Source organism: Rhynchophorus ferrugineus, unplaced genomic scaffold (genome assembly GCF_030347505.1).
Source record: "Rhynchophorus ferrugineus isolate W39M unplaced genomic scaffold, kcgeb_rfMv2 rfM11, whole genome shotgun sequence".
In the NCBI taxonomy this organism is placed as follows: Eukaryota; Metazoa; Arthropoda; class Insecta; order Coleoptera; family Curculionidae; genus Rhynchophorus; species Rhynchophorus ferrugineus.
The window spans coordinates 22925441-22948252 of NW_027472590.1; the positions used below are offsets into that span (position 1 = coordinate 22925441).

Sequence of the window (22812 nt, forward strand, 5' to 3'; positions counted from 1 at the left end):
CTCGGTCGAATAATGGCTGAAAAATTCGATGAGATTCTTTAAAATATCGATGCAACCCGACATATTTCATCGCACAACATATCCGCAGAACTAAACATCGGCCATAAATAGTTTTGGACCATTTACATAATACTGGACACCAAATAAAGCTGGTATTAATAATCAGTGAGAAAATTAATAGGAAAGGCGTCATCTTCCACTACGATTACGCTAGATTACACATATTTTTAATCATTCCGCAATACTTGAGAAATATTGACTGAAAGGTATTGAGGTATCTACCATAAAGCCTTACTCCCAGTTGTTCCAACCTCTTAAGGGAGTAGAGATTGTTTTAAAGTGTTTAAAAATCACTTATCTATGTTCTTCACAGAGAAATCCCAAAAGTTGTACAGTGATAAAGTAATAATTTTTGCGATAAAAATCCCAAACGGGCATTGATCAAAAGTAACAAATATAATAAATTAGAGTGTAAGATTTACATAAAACAATTCAATTTGAAAACATGTAAATAAAGGAAGTTTTTTGAAAAAGGTATTTCGTAACGCAGCAACACACCTTTAGACGTAAGAAATAAAGAATTGAATTAAAACCTAGAGATTCACCAAGAGGCACGAAATCATATCACAGCTCCATGAAAATCCGGACACTCTTTAGCTACTAAATCGGCAATCTTGTAAATTTCCATAATATGAGTTAAAAGAGTGTGAAATGAAAGTAAAGTACTACAGTATAACTTTGAGTCAACTATAGTGTATGGGAAGCTATTTAAAATATTTACAATTAAATTAATAAATTTTAGGAGATCTGTTATTATTCAAAAACAAATGTAAAAAATAATGTATGTACACTAAATAATTTTGAGGTTGTTTGCAAAATATATCACAATTGTGAACCCATTGACATAATTGCCTGACCATATTGATTATATCGATCAGATCATATTGATATATTGAATGGATCTTATGAAATTATCAAATTCGTCAAATCAATTTAAATGGTTTCAGTTAGTTAATTAAAATATAGTAAAACATAGTTATTCATTCTACAGTTTAGAAATATTATATCCAAAAAATGTTTTTCAAACTGATAATTATAGACGAAATCGTCAATAAACAACAACAATATTGATATTTCTTTACGATATATTTTGGTATCTAGATAAGCGACGGTCAAAGATAGAACTATATATGCGAGGAATAGTTCGAAATGAATGTCATAGTCAGCTTAAAAGCGTTAGACAACCAATCTGAAATTATGAACGGTTTGGTAAATTGATATTGAAAAATATCTATTTAATTTTAATTACAATGTTCTTTATAGATTGTTTCTATTGCACTTCCCTCCGTAGCGTGTGCTGCTCCAAGTGGTTTATGAGGTAGTCACAGTCTCGGTTTAGGACATGGTGTAGCCGTTGCTGGTCCACTTGCCCATGGGGCTGTCCTTGCTGGATCTACTGTAGAACATGCTTCCGTTGTTGGACCTGAAGCTGGATCAACCGCCGTGGTTGGACCTAGTGCTAGTCATGCCGTCGTTGTGGGACCCTTCGCTGGATTTGCTACTAGAGTAGGACCATCCGCTGGACACGCTACCGTGGTATGGCCTTCTGCTGGATCTGCTACTATTCTAGGACCAAGTACAGGACACACTACCAGCTTAATAGGACCAGCTGTAACTTCTGCTGCTGTTGTTGGTAAGTGCAATAAACACATTTTTTACACCAAGATTAATATAATATTTCCCTAGGACCTATAGCTGCTGCTCCTTTAGCTGCTGCACCTGCCTTGAACTTAGGTCTTGGAGGTCACGGTTTGGCTCATGGTGTGACTGTAGCTGGACCTGTATCTGTACCAGCAACTCTTACTGGACCAGCTGGTGCCATCCACGCAGAATTAGTTTGGGGACCTACCCTTGCTCATGGACATGGTCATTGGTAAACAAACTGAAGGCCCAGAGAATATATAAATACTCCTGTTATGTATTCATAAAAGAATGCCTTTCGAATTCTCTATTTTAACATGCATATTAGGAAATTTTACTTGTAAAAGGTTCCGGTATTATGTAATTTATTTGAAAACTATAAAACCAACCAATAAAACCAATGTATATCCAAAATGTTAAAAGTATAATTTTCAATCATACCCCCCTTATTAACCTTTAAAAAAGTATTAGATTTTATCATCACAAAAAATATAAAATAATGGGCTGGTAAAGTAGATTTTCTTTAATAATGAATGGGTGTTTGAGACTTTTATTTAACAATAGAAAAAATAATATCAAGCAACATTTAATCAAAATTAACAATAAATTTTTAAAGTATACCTCAACAAACATTTTAAGAAATATAACCACAGTTGAGCAGCACATTGAAATCATAATTGTAAATAAGGTTTTAAAAAAGCCTGGTAAATATCACTTAGCTTAGTTTTTGCAGAGAAATCCTAAAAGTTGTACAGTGAGAAAATTATGGTTTTACTAAAAAAATGCCAAGAAGTCATTGGTTAAAAGCCAATTATAATAGATTAATCTATAAGATTTATATAAATAAACTCAATTTGAAAAATATGTAAGTAAAGGAAGTTACTTTTTTGCAAATTCATCAATTCATTCATACATTCTACAGTTTAAACGGTAATGAAAATGAAAATTACAATAAATCCTCCATGCTCACGCAATTTAAGGGATTATTACTGCAGATAGTCAAAAGCTTAAATATGTATGTAGGGTATGTAGACAAGCGAAGGTCGCGGATTGAACTATATATACGAGGAAAAGTTTGAAATAAAATCACAGTCAGCTTAAAAATTACAGACAACCAATATATTTAAAAATATGAACCGTTTGGTAACATATATTATTCAAAATTTATTATTTAATTTTAATTGTAATGTTCTTTATAGATTGCCTCTTTTGCTCTTCTCTCTGTAGCATGTGCTGCTCCAAGTGGTTTATGGGGTAGTCACAATCTCGGTTTAGGACATGGTGTAGGCATTTCTGGTCCACTTGCCCATGGACTTGCCCTTGCTGGACCTAGTGTAGGACATGCTTCCATTGTTGGACCTGTAGCTAAATCAACCGCCGTGGTCGGACCTAGTGCTGGTCATGCCGCCGTTGTGGGACCTTCCGCTGGATCTGCTACTATCGTAGGACCATCCGCTGGACTCACTACAGTTGTAGGGCCTTCCGCCGGACCTGCTACCATTGTAGGACCATCCGCTGGTCATACAACTGTTGTAGGACCTAATGCAGGACATGCTGCCGTAGTAGGACCAGCTGTAACTTCTGCTGCTGTTGTTGGTAAGTTGCGATAAAAACAATTTTGTACCCGAAAATTAACATAATATTTTTCTTAGGACCCCTAGCTGCTACTCCTTTAGCTGCCGTACCTGCTTTGAGCTTAGGCCTTGGAGCAAGGGGACCTACCCTTGCTCATGGACATGGTCATTGGTAAACAAACTGAATGCCTAGAAAGCATGTAAATACTTCTGTTATGCATTCATAGAAGAATACGGTTCGAATTCTTTATATTGACATGCATATCAGGAAATGTATACATGTAAAAAAAATTCTGTATTATATAACTTATTTCAAAACGCAATAATAAAAAACTATATATAAATATTTAACGTATTATTTTCAATCGTTCCCCCATTATAAATTTTTTAAAATATAGGGACACCGTATCACTACAAAATATGTTTTAAAATTATATTTATAATTGTTTGTAAATCATTGAAAATATTAAAATAATTTACCGATAGATTACAGTTTCTATCTCTAAATATAGATAAGTCTTAAAAACAATAAATTTTACGGAAATATCAATTCTAAGAACTTTTGTTTAACAATTGAAGAAATTATTTCAAACAACATTTGATCAAATATAGTCCAAGCTATACGGAGCATTTCATTCCAAAAATAAAAATTATAGAAAATGTTGCATTTTTAAAGTCGCATATCTCTATTAATACTTATTCAATTAAGCCATATTAGAGAGCGCTTGAAAGTTAACAGTCCATATTGGATCAGGTCGTAAATATATAGGTTTCACCAGTCAGCATCAAATGCTCTCCATTCCGAAAATGTTGATACTAAAGATGAACTTCAACCTGGTCGACTAATAGTTCGTTAATTATTCTACTAGTAATCGATGAAATTCGTTAAAATAACCAACCAACATATTTGATCTTACTTAAGCATCGAACATAAATTAGTTTTAAACCATTTACATCAGACTCGATCAAAAAAAAGCTCGATACTTATGTTCCACATTAAGTGCCACTGTCACAAATCCTTAATGATTCGGCAAAACTGTAAAGAATTTGGCCGGGAAGATTTAATATATCTTATTCATCATACAGACTTGCATACCGATTGCTTCGCTCTACTCCAAGTTGCTCTAACATCTTACTGGTGTTAAGCTGATTTCAACAGAAACTGGTGAAAATCATTTAGCTCGGTGTTTCCTCGATTAAGTGCAAAAGGCCCTTGATAAAAAGTCACCTCTTGTAAAACTGAGTTTCATATGTTTATATTTTCTCGATATATTTTTTCTTAAAACACACACAGAGACATGTACCATTCAAAGAAATCATAAATTGTTCTCAATGTCTATGATACATAGAATTCCATCTCGTGGTTCGGTATTTTAGACCTTTTAATTTTTGAGTCGTACAAGTGTTTAAAACATAAAGTTTGAACGATAATATAAGAACCAGGTGGGATTACCCCTTTTTATAATTATATTATTTATCACCGTTGCGAATACTTATCAACATAAATAATTACCATGAATGCCAACACTGTTGATCTTCCTTCGGGGGTTATATTTACCAGATGTGTCCAGACGTCCTAGAGATGTTAGAACTTCATAAAAGTCCATTTCTAGAGAAGCGACGGTCAAAATCAGCACATTCTTCTCGTCCAGTTTATGTTATTATGTCTTGTACCGTCCAAGCTGAGTTTCATCAAATGGTGAGTTGGTTCACAGGATATTCCAGTTCTCTCTTTTTATTTATCATTTAATATTTATTAAATCTTAATTTATCATGTCCTAGTTATTATTTAATATTTATTAGCGTTCATTTCTTATATTCTATTTATTATTTTCTATTTATTATTGCTAATTTATAATTCTCTACATATTATTTTATACTTGTTATTCTTTATTCACTATGCTCTACTTATTTAATTATTTATCCATCCATCGCTATATATTTTGTTGTACTCTAGTTTATTATTTCTTCGAATCGTCGTATATTCTCCATAAATCTTAGATTATGGCAAATCAAAGATAATTGTTTTATGGTTGCAACTGCAAATATAAATTATAACTATTTTATAATTCAGAATCTGGCGTGAAAGTGGCTAAAGTTACTGATGCGTGGTTATGATCTATGGATAGCTTGAACGAAACATAAACGCCACTGAAAGTGGTTTCTACTGGCTCTTGGTGGCAGCGTATCTAGTGTGTGGGTTTTAACTTTCTCCCTTGTACGCATTGCGCGTCCATCATAGCTCGAGCTGGGGAAGTGAGTGCACTAATAACAGTATTGTTCATTTATTTATTTATTTTGGGAATTTAGCTTAATCCTAGCGAGGGCTACTAACCTTATGTTAGTTACAGCAAATCTCGGGCGTTACTTCCGTTGATATCATTACAAATTTTTAGAGTATTATTCCATTCCATATAAAAATTCCATGCCTTTTTATAGCTAGTACGTTTTTTACATTTTAAAGCTAGTACGTGTAGGAATACAACTCAATATCGCTTATTCTACCTTGCTATATTCTAAAATGAACTGCTCCAAGCCACTATCTCCGTCATTTCCTCTATCAAATTTTATATAAGAAAAAAATCGTACATCTTCGTCTGACATCACAAAAGGAAAAAAAATGGAACCGTGCATTTGACTCAAAATAATAATCACTCTTTTCACTCGCTAGACTTTTGACTATCAACTATTTCGACTGTTTTGAGAAAATCGACTGTTTCCACTGTTTTTAGTCAATAGTTCCCGACGAAAATTATAATTGAATCCATTAACTTATTTGCCTGATCCTATCATATTGATATACCGAATTATCCCAATCAAACTATTAAATTCAGTTAATTAAATTAACTTAATTAATTAAAAATGGTAAAACATATAGTTTAAAAAATAATATCAGCGAAATAATGAAAATGAAAATTACAATAAATCCTCCATGCTCACGCAATTTATGGGAGTATTACTGGAGATAGTCAAAAGCTTAAATAAAAAACAACAATATTAATATTTTTACGATATATTCCGGTATGTAGACAAGCGAAGGTCAAAGATTGAACTATATATACAAGAAAGAATTCGAAATGAATACCATAGTCAGCTTAAAAGCGTTAGACAACCAATATATCTGAAATTATGAACCGTTTGGTAAATTCGAATTGAAAATGATTTATTTAATTTTAATTGCAATATTTTTATAGATTGCCTCTTTTGCTCTTCTCTCGGTAGCGTGTGCTGCTCCAGGTGGTTTATGGGGTAGTCACAGTCTCGGTTTAGGACGTGGTGTAGCCGTTGCTGGTCCACTTGCCCATGGAGCTGTCCTTGCCGGACCTACTGTGGGACATGCTTCCGTTATTGGACCTGTAGCTGGATCAACCGCCGTGGTTGGACCTAGTGCTGGTCATGCTGCCGTTGTGGGACCTTCCGCTGGATCTGCTACCATCGTAGGACCATCCGCTGGTCACGCTACCGTCGTAGGGCCTTCTACCGGATCTGCTACCATTGTAGGTCCATCTGCTGGTCATACTACTATTGTAGGATCTAGTGCAGGACATGCTGCCGTAGTAGGACCAGCAATAACTTCTGCTGCTATTGTTGGTAAGTGCGATAAAAACAATTTTGTACCCGAAAATTAACCTAATATATTTCCTAGGACCCCTAGCTGCGGCTCCTTTGGCTGCCGTACCTGCTTTGAGCTTAGGCCTTGGAGGTCACGGTTTGGCTCATGGTGTAGCTGTAGCTGTACCAGCTGGTGCAGTTCACACTGAAGGAGTCTGGGGACCAACCCTTGCTCATGGACATGGTCATTGGTAAACAAACTGAATGCCTAGAAGGCATGTAAATACTCCTGTTATGCATTAATAAAATAATACGCTTCGAATTATTTATATTGACATGCATATCAGGAAACTTTTACATGTAAACATTTTTCTGTATTATATAACTTATTTTGAAACGCAATAATAAAAACAGTACATTTAAAAAGTTCTTAATCTATTATTTCCAATAGTACCCTATTACAACATTTAATGTAATTTTAGCTATTATTGTTAATCAACCGCCCAATACTTATTAAAAACGTATTAGCGATATTATCCAATATAAGTTTATATGGGTTTAATGGAAATATAACCAATTATATATGAATGCTATATATTCAATATAATTACGAATATAATGCACATTCTATTACTAACATAGAATTTACTTTCATTCGTAATACATCTTACATTAGATATGCTTAGTGCAATATAAATTTGCAAATTAACTTATTATTACCATTTGTTCTACCTGTATTAATACACATCTAGGCCGAGTACGGGATTAATACATCAGTATGTATTTTTTTAACGAATTAAAATAAAACTAATTTACTTAAGCCAAAGTTTGGAATACACTTATACACTAAACAAGTTCGTGTGCTTCGTTTTGCTTCAATCTTTTGATTGCCCGCGTGTTGTCCAGTAGCTGTAATTTAGCAATCTTATTTCATGTTTTAAGGTGAAATCTTGGATCACTTCATGCATCAATTTGATTTCGAGGTCATCGTACTTCATTGGTAGCGATAAGCATTGGTAATTAGTTGTAAAACTTTGTTTTGGGTGCGTTGGATGACCAGTTTGTTTAATGTCTTAGTGCAACCTCATATTCGTACCCCATAAGTCCAAATTGGCTTTACGATTGACTAATAAAACAATATATTTGATTTTAGGTCAAGCTGACAGTATCCTCCTACTAACCAGTACAGTTGCTTGACTTTGATTCTAATCTGCTCTGCTTTTTAACTAACAATATTTTTCAAATTTAACTTACTATCGAGATATTTTCCAAGGTATTTAGCTAATTCTGCTTGAGGAATCGGGCATCCGTCTAGTGATATAACTAAGTTTTTGTCATTTCGCCGCAACGCAAACTTAACATGGACAGCTTTGGACCTATTAAGCTGTATTTTTCAGTCTCTAGTCCGTTTGTGGTTCTTGTTGACCGCTATTTGTACTTTTTCTACAGCCTTAGCCAAAGATACATCTTTTGCCTGTATAACTGTGCCATCGGTAAATGTCCCAGGTACTGTTTTTTTATATACAGCAGTATAGAGCAGATATAGGATTGGTGGTAAAATACTACCTTGTGGAAATCCAGACGAAACAGGTTAAAGCGTTGAAAGTGCTCCTTCATAAGGGACTCTATATTTTCTTTCGAAAAGATATTAATCCAGCAGTCGACAGCAATTCCGCGGTAGCAATTTGCTTATTTTGTAGATTAATCATAAATTCCATACCCAATCAAAAGCTTGTGTGACGTCCAGGGATTTTGCTGTGCAGTATTTATTTTTTAAAATGCCTTTTTAAGAACCGCTATTACTCTGTGGATTTGGTCCATTCGCTAGTAATTATTTCGAAAACCAAATTGGAAATCTATTTGTACAAAGTTTTAATATGCTTTAACAGCAGTTTCTCAAATAATATTTATATCGCTGGGAGCAGCAAACAGGTCTGTAAGGACCCATTTGTTCTGACAGTCAGTCAGGTTTTTAAGCATAATTATTGGACTAACCTTAAAATATTCCGAAACATAATTCTGTCGTGAACAGGCATTAAATATATATGTCAACATTATTACTGCTTCTCGTGGAAACTCTTTTAATAACCTATTAGGATTAAGGTTATTGCCAATTTCTGTAGGAGTTTCTGTTCTTCCATTGGAGAAATCAGATTTACAGCTACAACGGCCTGATAAATAAGATGTATATCTATTTTAGATTCTACATAATTCGGTTGGTATACGTTAGCTAAATGTTCTGCAAATAATTCAGCTTTTTTATCGTTGCTTCAGTGCTTAACTTAATTATAAATTTTTCGAAGCAACTCTGTTTATATTCTCTAATCTTTTGATTTGTCTGATTGCTAATTCTATTACATAATATTTTGTCTACCGCATTTCTGATTCTGTCATACCCTTCTATCTTTTCGTCTTTCGTTTATCAATATCCTAATTTCAAGATGGTACTTTACCTCGTATTCTAACTTCTCTCTTGATGTCGGGTTAGCTTCTTTTGCACCAAACCGAATTTGTTCAATTATATTTCGGGTTTGCAGCTCAAGATCGCCTATACATTTGAGTCTTACTATTAAACTGATTTGTTCCTGCATTATAAGTCTAAACGTGTCCTAGTTAGTATATTTATTCAATGAAGCAATACTGAATAGAGTTTTCGAAAAATATCCTGTAAAATTTTTAGCGATGTAGCATAAAAATTAGTTTACTCATTTTAGTTCCTAATATATGTTGTTAAAATATCTTGGTATGCTAATCGTTAAAAGAGTCGATAAAATTAATCGCTCGACATCATAGTAATTAGTAATTATCAGCGTAAAACATAATAGCAAAGGCGATACCTTCCATACCGACTATGCCAAACTACACGCATCCTTAGCGATCCGCAGATCTTGATAAAGCTGAACTGGAAAACTTCGATACACTATACAGTCCGTACATTGGACACCCGATATCTATTCGTTCCAATTTCTACAAAACCTTCTTTGCTGTACCTTATTGCTGTACAACTTGCTTCTTCATATTTGTAAAAATCAATGAGTCAAATTGTCACTCAGTAAACCCAGAAATCGTACATTGAGGAACTTATTGATTTACCAGAAAAGCGATTAAATTCTGAACATTAAAAGGCGCATATATAACAGATTAGATTTAAAATAACTGATATTGTTTTACCAACCCTTCACATAAGAATATTTATTCAATTCAAAAGAGTGTACAATAAATAAAACGTGCAATATGGTGTATTTTACGTTGCCGTTATATATGTTTTTTTTTCTACGGATTAGTCACAGCGCAGCTCCAGAAGCTAGGTACCAATTGCAGTCATCGTAGAGTCGTCATGTCTTCGCCGAGGTACCAGAATTGCCAACGTTTCGTCGTCGAAGAAAATAAGCTATCACGTTGTCGAACAATCGATCCTCCCACAGCGTCGATTACGGGAGCCCTGTCCGAAAAATAGCTTGGTTTCAACGTCGTCGATGGACCACATTCAAGTGCCAAAGCGACGATGAAGCAACGGTATCTGTAGGACCGAAATATATCAACAGCCATACCAGATCGCAACCGTACCAACCACAACCGTTTCGATTTATCATATGTTTCAAAGCCCTTTTCATGCAGCACATTTTGTTTGGTATATCAGTATTTTGTATTTGATTATTTTTTCTATATTTTTGTATTTTAATTGTGTCAAATAATTGTATGTAAAATTCAGGCAAGGGAGTATTGTAGCGACCTTGAGGCATGTCGAATTTTACATAGTGGAATAACGGTCTACAAAATACCTAGAAATATAATCCCAAATGTCGAACACGGGCGGGGTGCCAGCTGGGCCAACTAGAATCCGATAATGAATAGCTGGCAACCCCGAGACGTTTATCTGGGATATTTTTGAAGGGTATTTCCGATCATTCAGTAACCGACCATCGTTTCGTTTAGACGTGCCACCTCGTCACCAGGTAACACCGCTGCCATCCGTTTTATCTATTTTGTATTTTCTACATATTTTATATTGCCAATAAATAACGGTCACATAATGTAAACACCACTGATTCATTTCGTTTTACCTGCATTCACCGAGCCATATCAGTTCACCCTAAAACAGTAGACGTCTTAACGTCTTTAAAATCCATGACGTCAAAACTTCGCAATGTTACCACATGAACTTTAAATATTAATTTATTTGGCTTTTACATATAACAATGTTCTGATCTAAATAAAATAATGAAACCAAAATTATATTATATATTGACGAAGGACTACTAAACTATAGTTAAATATACGATCTGAGTTATACAATAATTTGTATGTTAAAGTTTTATTTTATTATATTTCAACTCTTTTACCACAACACCTGTGAGTTAGAGTTCTAAGCTTGTTTGTTGTGCAGTGGTATACCGTGAAGCCTTACTTCACCGAATTAACAACTGTATATCCAAATAACGCATTTTAGTTTCATTATAGAGCATATTTGCCTTTTAAGTTAAAGTTCAAAGTGTCCTTCATTTCAGTGTTTCCTTTATAAGTCATTTTTAGATTACGATATTTCCAATAAGTTTCTTTTATTACTAGCTGTGTAAATTTTTGTGAATGAAAATGAGATAATTATAGTATATTAATTATATACTTATTTACTTTTATTTATGCTAATCATCAGTACTTAATTTCACATTTGGAAGGTTATATTCGGCAACTATCACTTTCTGAGTCGCTCTGCAAGTCAATAACTTTAACGTTAACTGTTAAGGTCCAATTCATCTAACATATTTTTACGATTCCACAATTTTTCAATTTCAAGTTCAATAGACACCATTTTTAACACAAATATTAATATTATATTTTTTAGGACCCCTAGCTGCTACTCCTTTAGCTGTAGTACCCTCTTTGAGCTTAGGTCTTGCTAGTCATGGTTTGGCTCATGGTGTAGCTGTAGCTGGACCAGTAGCTGTACCAGCAACTATAGCTAGACCAGCTGGTGCCATCTACGCTGAAGCAGCTTGGGGACCAACACTTGCTCATGGACATGGTCATTGGTAAACAAACCGTTTACATAGAAATGATGCAAATACTCCTGTTATGCAGTGATAAAATAATATGTTTCAAGTTCTTTATATTGCCATGCATATTCAGAAATTTTTATATGTAAAGATATTCCTGTATTTTATAACTTATTTCTGAACGTAATAATAAAAAACCAATACAGTTCTAAATTTCATATTTATTATTTCCCATAGTATACCCATTATTAACATATAAAAAGTGTTTTTGATTGAATAATTAGGCTCTTCGGCCCAAAAATATATACACCTGGGCAGTAACAAATTAAATTTCTAGTAATATTACTGTTACCATTTTTACAGAAAAATATTTTTCTAATTTAAAAATTAATCATATACATCATAAGCAGTACCATAAATGATAATTCCATCACCATTTATTTTTAAACGTCACAACCGTCAAATTGATTGCACTGAACAGCTTAATCAATTATATACTCAACTTTAGTTGTTTCCGCTCTTATCATTCTGTGTTGGCAATTATCAGCTTTGGGTAATAAACGCAAAACAAAAAGTGTCTTTCAGTCACTTTCACTATCAGAATTACTGTTGAAGCCAATTACCAAATTGTTAATTTCTAATCTATCGATCAATTCTTTACACCATTTGACAATTTCTTTTCCTGTATGTTCGATCGTGTTTGTCCAAACCGAAAGTAATAATGTAGACAGTGTCTCTTTCTACAGTGAATCTTTTTACAGCATTGTTTAAAAGAAAATAATTTTCATAAAACACACAAATTTAATACTAGTTTTCTATGGATGCTTTCCAGATCAACAGATTTTTCTCAAATTATTACGTTAAATTGTGTTTATATACAAAAGTCTACTCATTATTTTTATAAATTTTGTGCCATTCTTTCTATTCATATGCTCTCAGTACTTATATTAACAGTAAATGCAGCTGCAACACGCTAAAAATGTTTCCAAAAAGGCTGCAACAATTTATTATTTAATAGTATCAATACTTACTTCTCTAACTCATTTTAGCAAAAGTGGCCCCATTATCTCGGTCCTGTCTGAAGTAACTGATTAGAGACACAATCGGTTACAGGTTCTGACTCAGATTTAATGTGCTTTGGCATTTAAAATCAAAGTAATCACAAATATTAAACAACATTCAGAAATGAATTAAAATACTATAATTATATTACTTAAAAACAACGTTTGCTGGTTTAACTGAATTTGATAGAATGTTTTACGAGCATTGACTGTTTTATTGTTCGTCACTATTCTAAAGCTATAAGAACTTTTTACGCTTTCATGGAAATTTTTGGGCTAAAAACTGAACAGAAATTTGACAAAAACTGTAAAGATATATTTCATCAAAATTTACTCATTAACCAACGAGATATTATTCAAGGACCTATGCTTGTAATTGCTTGTTCATTTCAAAAGAATATTACGAATATTTTCTAGTAATTGCATCATTGGAGAATTGAACGATTCAAGTGTAAGCTGCTATTGAAAAATACATATGAAGGTAAGTGAAATTAAAAAGACAGGTGTGGCCCAAATACAGGCAAATCCAAAATAAGTAATAGGGTAACAAAATTTGACCCTCAAGTTGTGATAAAAGGCTACATAAAAAACTATCAAAAAATACCACTAATAATGAAAGATGTCTATTTAGCAGTTAGTTTTTATATACGAATATATTTTTAGACTTGTACGAATACTCACAATAAACATAAACAGATCTATTTTGTTTTACACATTCGGATTTGATAAATGGCTGAATGTCTAAAGATATGCAAAGCGTACTGTGATCGATTTTATTTATGATATTTTTGCTCTGCTTTCAACTGTATACACTGGCTCTCGGTTTGGACAGTTTTAGATTAAACTTCTTCAAACATCTGCTTCAATATGGTCGAATGAAAAGTGAACGAATTCCTCGCATACTTGTGTGGCGACATTGTCCTTTGGATGACAGACACAGCGAACTGCTCTAAAAACGAATTTGATCTGAAAAACAGAAGACTAATACAACATAAGTAGAGTTAAAGTTGGTGTTGGTAGAGAATTGAATTACTAATAGTTTAACCATATTGAAGCAGCTCATGATCAATTCCTTAGCATTGGAATAAGCAAAAAAGTAAAAAATAATGAAAATGACCTTCTGGAATGTCTATTTTTAAATATTTAGTAAAACAATAATGTTTGACAAAATAATCTGGAATTCTGTATAGACCGTTGCCTTTCAAACGCGCTATACTATGGCTTCATTGTGTATATATCACTGTATATCATTTTAAAGCATTGGCATCTTAGCATTGGAATAAGCAAAAAGGTAAAAAATAATAAAAATGACCTTCTGGAATGTCTATTTTCAAATATTTATTAAAACAATAATGTTTGACAGAATAATCTAGAATTCTGTATAGACCGTTGCCTTTCAAACGCGCTATACTATGGTTTCATTGTGTATATATCACTGTATACCGTTTTAAAGAACTTAGAAAAGTCATAAAACGCCGCCATTTTATTAAAAAGGACTTTTCAAAGTTTCTTTCCATTGTCTGGAACAAGGCTATTTCTTCAATGTTCAGATATTTATTTATATTTCAGAATATTATTATAATGGTTGTAGATATGTGGATTAGAATTCAACTATTTTGAGTCCCAATTTCATTAGCTCATAGGTTTTTAAATAAATAAATAAATAAATTTAATATATATTACTAGATAGGTACACATATTGGGTAATACATATTGGGAAAAAACTAAATTATTTTCCAACCTTCTAGATCCAACCAAGCACAGAAAATACAAAGAATCGAGCTAATCATTTGTTGTGGTCTCTTTCAATGTGGATAAGTAACTTTAACCCTGTATAACTTTCCAATTATGTTCAATAGTTTCTATACCCTGTTTAAAGTGTCGAGCTCTTTAAAATAATCATAAGCTGCAGACTTTGTCAGTTATTAGTACTTAAATATTTTAAATTATGATTAGATAATGCAAAATAAAATATATTATAGTATATATATATACATATATATATATATATATATATATATATATATATATATATATATATATATATATATATATATAGACTATATATATAGACTTTATATTATTTTTATATTATTAATTATTAATTTTTTTTTAATCCATGTGTCCTATGACTGTAAAGATAGAAAACTCAGACACTATGATTATAAATTAACACAATAAATCGATATTTATACTGTGAAACATCAACAAACATCCTATATCTTATTACTCAATCTCAAGTATTATATTACTATGCTGTTGTATGTAGACAAAAATTTTAAAATCTACAATTTTATATGAATGTTATTACTAATTAATAGTGTTGAAACAACTAGTAAACTAGATGACTCGCTGAACTTTGTGTGCAAATTGAAAATATTTTTCGACAAAAAAAACCACTTCGGCGATTGTAGACGATATGAATTGCCTCGTGTGCTTGCCAGTAGTTATTTTGTCAGACCTGGTGACGATATTATGGATGTAAGATGGCATCCAATCCAATTCTATTTTGAATATTTTCCCAAAATCGTTGATGATGAGGAAACATTTGTAGTTCTTAACAATATTTCACTTCACTGTGATTTTAATAAGTAATATATATATAAGATATTACTTACTGAAACAATTTGTAATAGTTTGTATAAAGAATTTCTCATTTAGAACATTTTTCAAGAAAGAGATTCAAGAGAACATTTTAAAATGGATTTTCGTTGGGCCTAATAATGGAATCCAATTTCGAAGCAAAAGTGAGTAAAAAGGCAAGGAAGGTTCTGATATCATAAGAAATGTATAACTAATTTTCTGTGAACCTATCTAATATCTAAAAAAAAAAGCAAAGCGAATTTTTTTAGAAAATGGAATATTCTCACGAAAGTTTTGCGCCCAAAATTTTTAAAAAATTCAATAATATAAATATTTATTAGTCACAATTTAGAGTATTTTGTTAGTATTAACTAATCTATTCCTCTATTTTTAAAAAAGTAATATCAAATATTTCATTTACATTCAAGCACACAATGATTTACGTAAATTGATTTAAAAAGTTTTTGAAAATTTGCTTTTGTTAATATGCATAAATAAAAGCATAATAAAATATGCATCATTTGACTGAAGCATATTTTTATTATTATGATACACTACAATGATGTAGTACTAACAGGTCAATTGAAAAACCCTGGCCTAACACATAGATGGGGCTACTAGAATTAAATCATATATATTTTAGTTAGCCCTAAACCTCCTGCATGTATAAATTTGGCAGCTGTCGGATCATTAGTTGGTAAATTATAGTATTATGAGTGAAACAACTTTTGTTATTGTGAAAAAATGGACAAAAGGATTTCGCGTATTGATAAAATATTGCTTTTTGAAGGGAAAAAATACAGTTGAAGCAAAAACTCGGCTTGATGCCGAGTTTCCGGCCACCTCTTTTCCATCATCATTTCACTTCGAAGTCCAATCTAGAGTCATCTGAGTGGACTGCACACGATGAACCCGCTCCAACGCGAGGAAAAATGCAATAATCGGCTGGCAATTTTGATTGACTACCTTAAAAAAGGAAGGACCATCAACAGCGAATACTACATAGCGTTATTGGGCCATTTAAAGGACAAAATTGCCGAAAACGGCCGAATTTAAAGAAAAAGAAAGTGCTGCTTCACCAAGACAGTGCACCGTGTCACAATTCAGTGAAACCGATGGCAAAAATCCATGAATTGGGTTTCGAATTGATTCCTCACCTACCGTATTCCACAAATATGGCTCCCAGTGACTATTTCCTATTCTCATGTCTCAAAATAATGCTCGCTGGGAAGAAATTTTCGTCAAATCAAGAGATGATCGCCGAAACCGACGCCTATTTTAAAACAAAGGACAAATCGTACTATAAAAATGGTATCGAAAAGTTGGAATGTCGTTATAATCAGTGTATATACCCTTGAAGGGAATCATGTTGAATAAAACAAACATGTTTTACTATGGTAGACCGGGAACTTTTCAATTGTTCTGTTACAATGTAGTAATCGTAAGGATACAATTGGTAGTATATGAATAAAGGGAAAATAACCAAAATAATAGTAATAATATTTTTTATTTACTTTTATTTTATAGATTACAAATAAATATTACAGACGTAGTGATGTAATGTAAAATTTTCCAGATATGTTATACATCTCAAAAAAAGCTATGTATTTCACTTAATTGTGAACTATAACAGGATTATTTACATATTTATGAGAATTTAAATTGTTTACCAATGACCATGACCATTAGCAACAGTTCCCCAAACTCCATCAGCGTGGATAGCTGCGGTTGATACTGCTACTGGTCCAGCTACTGAAATACCATGAGGTAAACTACGACCGCCCAATCCCAAACCTACAACTGGCGCAGCAGCTAAAGGAGTAGCAGCGATTGGTCCTAGGAACATATTAAATTAACTTTTATATGGAAACTGTATTTATCATACATACCAACAACAGCAGCAGAAACTCCAGCTGATCCTACTACGGCAGCATGTCCTGCACTAGGTCCGACAATGGTAGCAGATCCAGCAGATGGTCCAACAAGTGCAGTGTGTGCAGCAGATGGTCCTACAATGGTAGCAGATCCAGCAGAAGGTCCTACAATGGTAGCGTGTCCAGCAGATGGTCCTACGATGGTAGCAGATCCAGCTGAAGGTCCTACAATGGTAGCGTGTCCTGCAGATGGTCCTACGATGGTAGCAGATCCAGCAGAAGGTCCTACAACGTCGGTATGGCCAGCACTAGGTCCAACAACGGCAGTTGGTCCAGCCACTGGTCCAACAACAGAAGCGTGTCCGACACTAGGTCCACCAAGAACAGAACCATGAGCAAGTGAACCAGAAAGGGCTACACCATGTCCTAAACCAAGACCATGACTACCCCAAAGACCACCTGGGGCAGCACAGACTACGGAAAGGAGAGCAAAAGAAGCAATCTGAAAAATCATATAATTAATTCAAAATAATATTGTTTCAATGAAATTGTATTCTACCAAACGATTCATTGTGTTGCTTGTCTCGCTATTTTAAGCTGACTGTGCTCTCTACATAAACTACTCCCCGTATATATAGCTGGGTTCATGACCTTCAAGATCCTGCAAGCGGAATTAGACGAATTTATGCAGGTAAAAATTTGAATGATATCATATGAAATATATAACATATTCATATGAAACTTTTATATTTTTTGTATATGTATAAAGGAAAAAACGCAAACCATCTGACGGTTTATCTGATACTGTATATCTCAGAACAAGTATACATATAATTAAACCTGTATGAAAAATGAATATATTTGTACAAACACATAACAAGAACATATTAATGTGATTTAGACTGTACATAATATTTTAATTGATATAATATATATATATATATATATATATATATATATATATATATTATTTTCGTTTAAATTATAAAATAAAGTAGATTAATTATAATTATGTTTCATAAATTAATTTTTATATATATACGTCAAAATATCATTTAATAAAACGCACCAAATAAATCCTAGTACATTTATACCGTACGTAGTTGCCTATATTATGTTGCAAGAAGAACGAGAACCCGAGAGATGCTAAATTTGGCGAATAAGGTGGATGTAGAATACAATAACTTAAACAAGCAATATATGTATGTTGTATGTAATATCGTATGTTATCCATCAGTCCATCAGTAGTTAGTTATTAAAACTGACCTTAACCCCAGGATATCACCAAACTACGATTTAATAACAGGAGAATTACTGAAAAAACTACCAAGAAAGGGAATTATAAAACCCACCAACTTGATCAATACAGCATTTAGATTAAAACATGTCCCAGACATTTGGAAGATGGCGGAAATTATAATGATCCCAAAACATGGGAAGTCACCAAACAAAATAAGAGCCTATAGACCTATATCACTGCTGCCAGTAATATCTAAGGTTTTTGAAAAACTCCTGTTGAAAAGAATAAAACCGATCATAGAGAGAAAAAACCTAATACCAACACAATACTTTGGGTTTATTAACAAGCACTCAACAATTGACCAGATCCACAGAATAATAGATGTTAAAAAGTATGCTCAGCTATATTTTTAAACGTAGCACAAGCCTTCGATAAGGTTTGGCATGAAGGACTTGTTCATAAACTACAGAAACTACCAAAACAACACACCGAACTATTAAAATCATACATTGTAACCAGAATATTTAGAGTCAAACAAGAAAAAGCTTACTCTACAATAAAAGAAACTAAAACAGGTGTACCACAAGGAAGTGTACTGGAACCAATACATTATCTACTCTACACTTGTGATATACCACAAATGGAAACTATTACGATGGCAATATTTGCTGATGTTACTGCGATTAAAGCTGTCGGAGACAATAGTGAAGAAGCTTCACGAAAATTACAACAAGCAAATGACAATAAAAATAATTGGACACAAGCTTGGAAAATAATAATTAATGAAAGTAAATCTGTATATGTGCAGTTCACCTACAAATACAGCGTACAAGCACCAATAACATTAAATAACAATATCATTCCATATAGCAACAACGCTAAATATCTTGGAATGAATCTCGATGCAACACTTCGCTGGAAGGAACATATAAAGAAGAAAAGAAAAAAACTGCAATGAAATATAGGAAAATGTACTGGCTAATTGGAAGAAAATCACAATTAACAATACATAATAAATTGCTATTATATAAGCAAATACTAAAACCTATATGGACATACGGAGTTCAATTATGGGGATGTTCTGCAAAGAGTAACATAAATCAAATACAAATTTTTCAGAACAAAGTCCTGAGAGGTATTGTGGGTGCACCCAAATACTATAGGACTGATTACCTACATCGAGACCTTCAAATACCCACAGTCAGTCAAGAAATCAAGAGAATTGCAAGGGGGCATGAAGAAAGACTCCATTTTCATAAGAATATTGAAATATTGCAACTATTGGATACCACCAGAACAGGACACAGACTCAAAAGAATCAAACCATCTGATCTTGTGTAGTGTTGTGTAGTGAGGTGCATATATTAAAAATTCAGCAGTGACATGTTTAAACATTATTTCACCATAGACTGAGTTAGGGCCGATGGGTCCTCCTAGTTATATACCTAGATTTAAGTTATTATAAAGATAAATTGTAGGTTAAACGGAGACGACTAATAACAATATATTAATTAAATAATAAAAAAATAATCCATCAGTAGGCTCTACTTTTTTCCTCCCTTCAGACAATTTACAGTTCCATCCTGAAAGAATGATGTATCTTTTAGATCTACGAGATCTTCATAAGAAGTGCAGCTCTGTTTAGGCAGGTCACGACTCGATATGTCGAAAAAAGTAGTAATCAAAGAGAGCAAGATCTGGAGAATGCGGCAAGTGGTGTAGCATCTCATTTCAATATCTCCAAATATATTTTCGTCCGTTGTAACATGTGGTAGAGCATTGTCATGCTGAAGAATAACATTGTATATATGTCTATGTTATGTTTTGTCTATGTATTTATTCGTATTTCGACTATTTTTCGCCCAATGCTCGGTTCAAACGCTTCAGTTGTAGTCACAACGATCCACATTGACGGTTTTTTGGGAGTTATATGGCTCGGTGAATGGAAATAAGATAAGTTATGGTAACATTATTTGACCATTATTTATTGGAAAATAAAGCGCGCGGCGCAGTTTTGTCTGAAGAGATTCTTAAGCAGTTGGTGGTGGCTGTGAACTGAACGACGGTCAGTGACTGAATGATCAAAAGTACCCTTTAATTTTATTCCAGATAAACGTCTCGGAGTTGCCAGATCTTCGTTATCGTTTACTGGTCGTTGTTGCTGACACCCCGCACGTTTGCAACATCTGCTATAACATTCGGCATATCTCAAGAACGCTATAGCTTCTTCGAATAATTCCTTTAAGTTTTCGTCTTAAAACTGTTCGACTGTCCAGAGCGCTTTTTAACTTCGGTGCCAAAATCGCCATTTTTAAAATATGGAAACCAATATTGACCCATTGAAATCGACGGAGCATGGTTGTTATAAGCTTCATACAGTATTTGCCTTTTCCATATTTCAAATACGATTTACTCGATAAAAATTCAGTCAATTTCGACTCATTGAAAGCATTTTTTTCGCAATTTGACGAAAAGACAAATACTGAAAAATTGACATGGTTTAACATATAGGTAAATAGTCACTTTAGAAGTTTATTTAGACTATACATTAGTGGAAACTTTTATCATTATCACATCATTCTTTAACACTCTGGATAACAGATCCAGAGGAGACCACAATGCAAAACATATAAGGTGGGATTTTATGTTATTAATCTATAACACCAAAAGGCAGAGAATTGGTTGAATTAATGAAATCAGAACAGAAGAAATCAAGGAAAGATTCAACAAAGCAACAAAAAAGCTGAAATAGCTAATAAATAAGGAGAAAATCAAGGAATTAAAAAATATATAGAGAACTTATCACCATATGATACAACCGAATATTCTCTCTGAAAAGCAACAAAAAAGATTTAAAAACCTTAATAACATAATCCATCAATTAAAATTGATAACAATACCTGGGCTAGGAATGATAAACATAAAGCGGAAGTTTTCCCAAAACACTTAAAAACCGTATTTAATCTGTACCGTCTAAAATATCTGCAATAGAAAAAATAACATAGCTGATTTTCTTAACACTCCATTTCAAATGGATCTGCCATATTAGAAATATGCTGCTAAATAAGTAAAACAAACAATAGCTAAAGAAATCAATGCTAAAAATATTCTTGTTTTGACTTAAGGTTAAGACGTCTCCTCTTATCGTCCTATAAGCCTGATATATGTGATCTCTAAACTTCTTGAAAAACTATACAAAAAGAGACTGAAAATAATTACGGAAGAGAGAAACATTAGTCCAGACCATCAATTTGGCTTACGAAATAAACACGGAACAACAGAAGAAATACATAGAGTAGTCAACAAAATTAATAAAAACTTAATGATAAAAAATATTGCTTCACTGCATATTGCTTCGACAAGATGTGGCAAACTGGAATGCATGTTAAATTGAAAGAGCTCTTACCACATACGCATACTCAGCTACTAAAACAATACGTCACAGACATTTTATTGCGAAACCGGGTGACGAATACACTGACCTTCATCCAATATACTCGGGTGTTCCGAAGGGCAGAATTCTTAGTCCATTGTTATATCTATTATATATAGCTGACCTACCGACCTCAATAAACACTACTATTACAGTGGTTTTATCATCACGCGAGGATCCAATATCAGCTACAAAAAACCTCCAACTTCATCTTAACAAAATCGAATTGTGGTTAAAAACGTGGCGTATCAATGAGACATATGAGACAAAATCTACCCATATGGTAATCACCCTTTGTAGAAGAACTTGTCCGTTATTAAAAATGAATAATTATGAAATCTCTCAAGCAGTTAAATATCTGGGAATGCATTTTGATCGAGTTTTGACATAGGAAAAACATATAGTGACAGAAGATAAACAGCTTAAGCTTAAACCAAACCAAATTTAATGGTTGAAAGGGCGTAAATCTAAATTAACATTAGATAACAAAGTTTAGCTGTATAAGTCAATAGTTAGGCTCATTTAGACCTATGGTATTGAACTGTGTGGTATTATTATCAAATCTAATATAGATATCTTCCAGAGATTCTAGAATGATGTGTTGCGAGTCATCGCCGAGGCTCCATATTACATCTACAACAAACTGATTCAGCGCTATATCCCTTTAAAATCCATAACAAGTGTGATTCGGAGTGTTAGTGCCAAGTACTCTGAAAAACTGTTTCTGCAATGTACTCACCATACAATTAATGTGCGCGATGGCAGTGAAGTGCGTAGGCTCAAACGCAAACTGTCATACG

General features: G+C 33.2%; 2 protein-coding genes across 3 annotated transcripts; one reads left to right on the plus strand and one right to left on the minus strand.

Moving 5' to 3' along the window:
* The first annotated feature begins 2803 nt into the window (after nt 1-2803).
* LOC143205230 (uncharacterized) lies at nt 2804-7256 on the plus strand. Of its 2 annotated transcripts, none has more exons than XM_076418394.1 (3): nt 2804-2844; nt 2901-3297; nt 6922-7256. In XM_076418394.1, exons 1-3 carry the CDS (start codon nt 2833-2835, stop codon nt 7080-7082), a joined length of 570 nt encoding a protein of 189 aa, XP_076274509.1. In that variant the 5' UTR covers nt 2804-2832; the 3' UTR covers nt 7083-7256. The 2 variants fall into 2 exon arrangements, with proteins under 2 accessions (XP_076274509.1, XP_076274508.1); XM_076418393.1 differs by lacking the exons at nt 2804-2844; nt 2901-3297 and adding exons at nt 6349-6416; nt 6470-6866.
* A 9746-nt stretch (nt 7257-17002) lies between these two features.
* On the minus strand, nt 17003-17949 carry LOC143204421 (uncharacterized). The gene is made up of 3 exons (XM_076416951.1): nt 17899-17949; nt 17355-17841; nt 17003-17301 (listed from the first exon to the last, which is right to left on the minus strand). Exons 1-3 carry the CDS (start codon nt 17908-17910, stop codon nt 17132-17134), a joined length of 669 nt encoding a protein of 222 aa, XP_076273066.1. The 5' UTR covers nt 17911-17949; the 3' UTR covers nt 17003-17131.
* Between the last annotated feature and the right edge of the window lie 4863 nt (nt 17950-22812).

Coding starts and splice junctions, on each gene's coding strand:
- LOC143204421 (XM_076416951.1), bottom strand. Junction 17,302..17,354: donor AGTTTCTGCTGCTGTTGTTG/GTATGTATGATA, acceptor ATATGTTCCTAG/GACCAATCGCTGCTACTCCT.
- LOC143205230 (XM_076418394.1), top strand. Junction 3,298..6,921: donor AACTTCTGCTGCTGTTGTTG/GTAAGTTGCGAT, acceptor TATATTTCCTAG/GACCCCTAGCTGCGGCTCCT.